Consider the following 7,755-nt stretch of genomic DNA (forward strand, 5'->3'; position numbering starts at 1 on the left):
TGTATGATTAAAAAATATTGTAAAATATATATTTTTTAAATTTATTGAATGAATAAAACATGGGGTTGCAAGAAAAGTGGGTTTAACCTTGGAGGAAACTCCATGGTTAAGTGCGCTTAAGTTGGAGTTGTACTAGGATGGGTGACCTCTTGGGAAGGCCCAATGCTTCACCACTGTGAGCATCACCTATATGCAATGAGTGTTAAGTGGACCATTTATTCTCATGAGAGATGGATTCTTGTGAATCATGAAACATGAGTCGTTGAGTTTGAGTGAAAAACTACACAGTTGAATCTTGATAGCAATATCATAAATAAAAACATGTTTCAAAATATAATTTAATTATATTTTAAAATTTCAATATTTAAAATTTTGTAGTTTTTTCAAATATTATTTATAAATAGAGTTTGAAGAAGTATTTGAATTAATGATACAAATATTTATAAATAACAAATTTGAAATTATGAACTATTTTATAAAAAAGTGATTCATGTGTGCATTAAATCATTATTACTACCACCACTATCAATAAAAAGATAATTGTCTTATAAATATCTTTAGTAACAACTAAAAATCACACAATCTTTCTAATAATATCACAAAAATATTCACCTCATAAAATTTTTCAATTTTATTTTAAAAATAATTACAAAGACTTCTATTATTGTTTATTTAGAAAACGTAATTTTTTTAATTTTTTTTTTAATATATGGATTCAAAGCAAGTAAAATTACACATGGATTACAATAGACCTTCAAATGAACATGACAACACCAATCATAGTAAACAAAAGTAATAACAATATTACAAATGTCAACAAACGACATACATAAAAATCAAGACATTACTAATTCAGTTTGAACACCTTACATAGATCTATCTTGCTGTTGTTTCAAAGCTTATAAGCCTTATCTTGAATTAGCTGAAGTTGTGCCATGACCAAAACATTCCTTCTAGATGTTTATATAGAATTGGAACGACACAATATTTATTTTTTAATCAATCTAGGGAAGTATACCAATATTGGTTGTAGCTAACTTCGCACACCCATAGATCCTAAATGGTACATCAAATTTCAACAATTTGTTTGTTTGTTTGTTTGTTTGTTTGTTGTTGTTGTCCCTATATGCAACTTAACTACTTATAGCTATTGTTATGGCTTTTGGGTAGTAATGATGCATGTTGTGGGATCAGTTAAGTACACATTTCATAGTGTCACCCGATACCTACTTCAAGATGTTTCAATAACCGTCCACTCAAAATTGCCAATACTTGTAGACAAATCTCACAGTAGTGGTGCACAAATGAGTCAATTATGAAACTTATTAATGAATTTTTATTATCATTTTTTTGACTCCTTTAAAATGTAAAACTTATTAATGAATTTTTTATTATCATTTTTTTGACTCCTTTAAAATTAGTAATTGAGAGTTGAGTGCACAAAGCACAAAAAAATACACTATGATAAGAACGCGATCCACTATTGATGCTCTTCCTCTAATCAAACAACCTACCTGACGGGACGCCTTTCAAAATTTGGTGGCTATTAATTGGAAAGTATAATATTTATTAATTTTATTACGGAATGTTCTTAGTTCCTAAATTGGAAAAGATGCTGCTGGTCAAATGTCCATTCTTGGTAGACTCCCCGTTACGAGTAGTACATACACGTGATTGGTAGTTGAGCTGTAATTTAAACCAATAGTCTTCTTTTCACGTGTTGACCTTGATTATAAATGAAGAGCAGTCGCAATCAGTATCGCAGTCACAATCACTGTAGCAGTCTATAAATGAAGAGCAGTCGCAATCAGTATCGCAGTCACAATCACTGTAGCAGTCTATCTGCGTTTCTCTGGATTAAGCTTAAAAACAGGTAAATTTATTTGCTTGTATGACGTGTTTTTCTCTATTTTTGTTTATATTGGACAACTTGTATTAAGTGTTTAACATAGCAGTTATTGATTCACAACTTATTGCTGTGTGCCAGTAGTTATTAGGGATGGAGGTTGAAGGCGTTTCATTCTCTTCTGTAGTTGCACCACTTGGATCTACCAAGCAACTTATCCTGGGAGGAGCAGGTATCTCTCCTCTGCTTAAGAAACTGCTTGTTAATCGTTTTATCCTCTTACATTCACTGGATGATTGCATCGTATATGCCGTTGTAACTTTCAGCTATAAATAAAAGTCCAACACAAGCCATGGAAATAGATAATATGAGATAAAATTGTTGAAAGAAAATGATTGATTCATTTTTAGAACATCATGAGAGTAATAATTATGTAAAAGAAACGTATTCAGCTATCAGATGTATCATGAGATCTATAATCGGATGTTAATTAATTTTTCTCATCGATGAGGATGGTTTGCAGTTTGATTTGTGTATCATTGATTCAGATGAATAACAACAATCTTCATCAATGCGAAGTCAAAACTTCAGTTATGTAGCATTCAGCTATGTATACTATGATACATTCTGATGACTGGATAGTAATTTCTGAAGGGTAAGGTCTTCAGTGCAAGCAGCTGTTACGACGGACTTAGTTTAATTTAATAAATTAGATTTCCACAGTCCATTAAGATTGCTGATTAGTTTCTGAATTCTATTGTATAAATTTTTGTTTACATGGACAATTAGAATCATACTCAATGATCCATCGTCACAAAAAAGAATTTAGTCTAACTTTCTATAATAGTACATGTTAAGATTTTGTTTGGTGGGTCCTATCAGATATTGAAATTTCAGTTGAAAAAACCATGACATACGAGATAAAACTCTCAATTAAACACAAATACACATAACTTATCTTCAAGGTAAAGCACATAAACGGCTGCCCTGTCAGACATGTTTTAGATCCACACTGCTGGTAGCTGTTACAGTTCTCAAAGGTTATAGTGTGTCAGAGAACATCCACATCCAACTTTACTCTAACTAAAGCCCCCCAAATACAGGTAATCATGTGTTAAATATTAGCTTGCTTGATTTATGATTACAGGTGTTAGAGGGCTGGAGATAGACGGCAAGTTTGTTGTATTTACAGCAATCGGCATTTATCTGGAAGACGACATCATTCCCCACCTTGCTCTCAAATGGAAAAACAAGACGGCAGAGGAGTTGGAGAAGTCCGAGGACTTCTTCATGGAGATTGTTACTTGTAAGTATGGGGTCTCACTCTCAGATAAGTTATTTTTGGATATTAAAGTAGATGATAAAGCCTGAGAAATGTGCAGGCCCCTACGAGAAACACACGAGAGTGACTCTCGTCTTACCGCTTTCTGGAAGTGAGTACTCTGAAAAAGTATCCGAGGGCTGCAAGGCCGCATGGGAAGCTGCAGGAATATATGGTGAAGAAGAAGCCCAGGCGCTTGAGAAATTTAAGGCCGTTTTCAAGGACCAGAGTTTTCAACCTGGTTCTTCCATTCAATTTACAAATTCATCTAACGGCCTTGTGGTATGTTTTATTCATCTTTGGCTTCTCAGTTTTTTTTTTTCAATAGGGTCACCATGCAGGGGGTCCTTAAGCACTTTGTATAAGAATTTATCACTTGAGATCAGGCTTTTATGAATTGAGATGATGTTTATGGGCAGATTGAATTCTCCAAAGATGGTTCCATCCCTGATAAAGCTGCAGCTGTGATAGAGAACAGTGTCCTGGCCCAAGGGATTCTCGCCTCCATTATAGGGAAAAGTGGTGTATATCCTGCCGCTAAAGCTTCAATTGCACAACGAATGTCTAAATTGGTATGTTGGGGAATTATGCAATTATGATCTTACTGGATCCAAATTTTTTTTTGTGACTAATGAATGCAATTTAACAGTATTTTTTAGAGGAGGATCGTTTGGCTTATGTACTTTCTGGAATAGAGGTGGAGGGCATCCCATTTTGTGCTACAGTTCGGCCTCTGGGCTCCACAAAGGAACTCATACTTGGAGGAGCTGGTAAAGCTGATTCATTTGCTACATGGTCATTTGTTTGTGCTTAAAATCCTGATTGTTTTTATAAGTTTAACCATCCATTTACCAACCCATCAAATGCGAGGGCTATCTTAATGAGAAATTTGTGTACCTGTAATTCTTCTATTTTCCAGTGTTCCATGAAGTTTCTTGGTTGGAGAATGTGGGGATAGGGAATGGGTTTCGGGCAGGTCTAGGGTCTAAGTTTGGAACAGCAGGGGAGGATGGCGAGGAAGGATATATATATATATATATAGTTTTTACAATTTAGTTATGAAAAGATGTCTAAGGAATAAGTATAAGAATATAAATGAAACTTTGTCGCATTATGTATAAATTTTACAATAATAAACATTAAAAATATGAAAAATGACTGCATTGAGAATTTAAAATTTGAACATTAACAATGGTGTGCAGGCTTTTGGAACATTGGGAGCAAAGTGCAAATCAAGAATAAGTATAAGAATTCAAAATGAAACTTTGATATATTAAGTGAAGTTTAAAGTTTTAAACTAATAAACATTAAACACATGGAATGATTGCATAAAAAATAAGAATGGTGGGTGGAGGTTTGGGTCAAGAGGCAGTGTCCCTAGTGGGGGGTCTTGATTGTGGCTTTGACTATGAATATTTAGAGATTCGCAACAAGGGATATGCATTATTTAGACTTTTATGGTCATGATTCATTATTGGCTTATTATTTGCTTAGACTTATAGTTTGATGGGGTTTGGGGGCAACACCAAAATGAGGTTGAGGGTAGCACCCCTCGTAGGGGTTTGGGGTGAGAGAGAGAAATGTAGAGAGATAAGTCTAGATCTTTGGGGAGAAAGAAGAGAGTGAGATAGAGAGAGGTAGATAGAGGGGATAGAGGAAGAGTGATAGGTTTAGAGTTCGTGAGAGCCAAATAAAGTGAGATAGAGAGAGCAAGAGAATGTTGATTACTAAAATTTGATTAAGTTTGAAAATTTATAAATCTTTTAAAACCTAGAATTTGCATTATAAGTCATAGATATCTGAAACCACTATTAAAGACCACCTATATATTATGACGAAGAAAATAAGACTGAATTAAAGACAGATGTCATTTTCACAAAATTTTCATCAATTTTTTTTTCTTTAAGACCAAGTTTCTAAATGTGAACTATGAAAGATTCCTACACATCCTTGAGATAACCCTCCTGGAAGTACCTGGGATGCCCCGAGGTCCCTAGCATCTCGTTGGCATTCTAACGGGGGTGGCGGTTTGGCGGGGGACTTCCTCGCTCCGTCCCCACATCCCGGGGACGTCCTTGTTGTAGAAATGGGAAAAAGGGGGACGTAACACATGATACCCTGCTATTTTCTAAACCACTTTCTCTTCTTGAGGATGGAGTACACGAAAACCGAAGTTTTCAAACACTTTTTACAATTATATATATGTATTTTGCTACTTGGTAATATAACCTTCAGGTTTTTACATAGTTCACTCTTTAAAAAAATTATAAACGATTAATTTTGAATCCATACAATGTATGAGAAAACAATCCACTGATAAAATGCTTTCATAAAGGGAATTTTTTGATTTTAAGTCCACCCATTGGGCATTTTGGAATGATAGGAGCTCGGGGGTTGGAGGTTCAAGAAGTTTACAGCAATTGGCATTTACATTGAAAGGTCAATCATCTCTCATCTTGCTCTCACATGGAAAGGGAAGACAGCCGAGGAGTTAAACAACAACTTGGGTTTTTTCATGGACATTGTTACCTGTAAGCCACTAGTCTCATTGACTCTAAGCCTAGTACTGCTACATTTCTGCATTACAAAAGGGTTAAAATAAAAGCTTAATCTGAACTAGTGTTGGAATACACAGGCCAATATCAAAAGTTTATCAGGGTGTCCTTGACTGCCCTACTAACCGGGCCTCAATTCTCAGAGAAGGTGAGCGAGAATTGCCAAGCATTCTGGGAAGCTGAAGGAACATACGGCGAAGCCAAGGCCAATGCGCTACAAGAATTTAAAGCAGCATTCAAGAACCAAAATTTACCTCCTGGTTCTTCCATCCTGCTTATTTCTTCACCTACAGGCCTTGTGGTAATTACACCCATTTCGTTGATATATTTCCAATTTGTTTTTCTTGTTTCTTTCAAAGATATAGACATTAAAAGTTGGACTGCATGGGCAATGCCAGATCGCATTCAGCAAGGGTGATTCAATTCCTGATAAAGTTACAGCAGTTATAGAGAACAAGGCAGTTGGGGAAGCATATCTTGCCTCCGTTATTGGGAAAAATGGTGTTTCTCCTGCTGCCAAAGCATCTTTAGCAGAACGTCTTTCTCAGCTGATGTGAGTTACCAGATTCCACTCAAAATCTTCCACCCATACCATTTCATATGACTTTAATAGCCACTGCATTGCAATGGCATCGGGAGTGGTCCGAATAAAAGGTGGTTCTTAAATGAGAAGGAATCACATTGTAGTTTTTATATACCTACTATGATTCTCTTCACCGTCTGCCAGAATTAAGCCGTCTTTGTTGGTTGTAAAGATGAATTAATTCTGGAAGTGATTTGAGTTATTTTAATGTTGGTTTTAAGTTGACATCATCTTTCACTGTAATTCTGTGAACTGGAAACTGGTTATTCCGGTATTTTGGAAGATTAAGAATCCCAATTTAAAAAGATATTTAACAAACTATTTGAACTTCATGTCTGGAACTGGAATTTAGGCTTGCTCTTTATAATGCTTCTTATTACATGCAAGACGATAGGAAATATTACATATGTTGATTGCTTTTTGTTATATTTTCGCGGTCGTCAATCTGTCGGTTTTATTTTTATTATTTGTTCATTCTTAATCTTTACATACGGATGATTTCGATACATGTATGTAATGCGGTTTCACAGATCTCTCATTTTTTTTAATTGAACAAAGCAAATGTGAATACAATAAAAAAATTAAATAGCAGTTCAAAGGCTGACTACAGATTAGAGAAAGTGAATGATTACAATGACTGTATCCACCAGCTCACCATACAAACATATGAACAAGTCTGCCCTGCTAAACCAAACATGACATCTAAATACATAAGACACTTGAACATGAACATCAATATATGAAAGCTATGGGCAACAAAGAAGCAGTAACATGAACAAGTCTGCCCTGCCGAATCAATCAGCACACTAACATGACAACTATAAACATAATAATTATGAGACACTTGAACATGAACAAACAACAACAAAGTTACAGACAGCTTGAACCATCAAAGGACCAAATCAAACTTAAAACTTGGGGAACTAATGTAGCTGCCTGGTGCATTTAATCTTTCCATCATGAAGCTACAAAAATTGATATTTGATCTCATCCAGCTGTCTACTAAGTTTACCACCATTTCTTTGATCAATCTTCACCCGTGAACATAAAAAATGAGTTGAAAAATGATTTCCTAGTAAAACAATAGAATATCTATTTCTTGATGCAAAATATAGTTAGAAAACATTGCTTGACATCTACCTTTTCATATGTGAAGCAAAATACATTGTCTCAAAGAATCTATGATCACTTTCTTATAAAAACCAATACCAATAACAGTGACCATTCTTCACTCATTAATAATGAGAGCTTTTTATTTCTCGGGAACAAAGAGTTAAAAAAGGTCACATTAAAGGCCACTTCTTTGCCACACAACTTGATGTCATAGCCAAGATTTTGAATAGAAGATAATGTACATGTTTATACAACTCGTTTATAATTTGAGCTACAAAATTTGATTGTGTATCTTTTTGTCATCAACGTTTCGAATCGTACTCTATGATTCATCATC

General features: G+C 34.8%; 2 protein-coding genes across 2 annotated transcripts; both read left to right on the forward strand.

Moving 5' to 3' along the window:
• Positions 1 to 1,999: 1,999 nt before the first annotated feature.
• On the forward strand, positions 2,000 to 4,428 carry LOC131063122 (chalcone--flavanone isomerase-like). Its single transcript, XM_057996887.2, has 7 exons — positions 2,000 to 2,078; positions 2,994 to 3,152; positions 3,229 to 3,449; positions 3,587 to 3,739; positions 3,817 to 3,937; positions 4,087 to 4,179; positions 4,370 to 4,428. The coding sequence occupies exons 1-7, from the start codon at positions 2,000 to 2,002 to the stop codon at positions 4,426 to 4,428; spliced, it is 885 nt and encodes a 294-aa protein (XP_057852870.2).
• An 80-nt stretch (positions 4,429 to 4,508) lies between these two features.
• Positions 4,509 to 6,279, forward strand: LOC131063123 (chalcone--flavanone isomerase-like). Its single transcript, XM_057996888.2, has 4 exons — positions 4,509 to 4,547; positions 5,551 to 5,698; positions 5,803 to 6,023; positions 6,121 to 6,279. Exons 1-4 carry the CDS (start codon positions 4,509 to 4,511, stop codon positions 6,277 to 6,279), a joined length of 567 nt encoding a protein of 188 aa, XP_057852871.2.
• Positions 6,280 to 7,755: the final 1,476 nt, after the last annotated feature.

The sequence above is a fragment of the Cryptomeria japonica genome, chromosome 11 (genome assembly GCF_030272615.1).
Source record: "Cryptomeria japonica chromosome 11, Sugi_1.0, whole genome shotgun sequence".
Taxonomy (NCBI): Eukaryota; Viridiplantae; Streptophyta; class Pinopsida; order Cupressales; family Cupressaceae; genus Cryptomeria; species Cryptomeria japonica.

What these genes read in the sequence shown, in the direction of transcription:
- LOC131063123 (XM_057996888.2), top strand. Translation starts at nt 4,509, where the DNA reads ATGGTGGGTGGAGGTTTGGGTCAAGAGGCAGTGTCCCTA. An exon ending in TTTCATGGACATTGTTACCT is followed by an intron (nt 5,699 to 5,802) that starts GTAAGCCACTAG and finishes TGGAATACACAG; the next exon opens with GCCAATATCAAAAGTTTATC. An exon ending in CTTCACCTACAGGCCTTGTG is followed by an intron (nt 6,024 to 6,120) that starts GTAATTACACCC and finishes GGGCAATGCCAG; the next exon opens with ATCGCATTCAGCAAGGGTGA.
- LOC131063122 (XM_057996887.2), top strand. Translation starts at nt 2,000, where the DNA reads ATGGAGGTTGAAGGCGTTTCATTCTCTTCTGTAGTTGCACCACTTGGA. An exon ending in ACTTATCCTGGGAGGAGCAG is followed by an intron (nt 2,079 to 2,993) that starts GTATCTCTCCTC and finishes TTATGATTACAG; the next exon opens with GTGTTAGAGGGCTGGAGATA. An exon ending in TGGAACAGCAGGGGAGGATG is followed by an intron (nt 4,180 to 4,369) that starts GCGAGGAAGGAT and finishes AATGGTGTGCAG; the next exon opens with GCTTTTGGAACATTGGGAGC.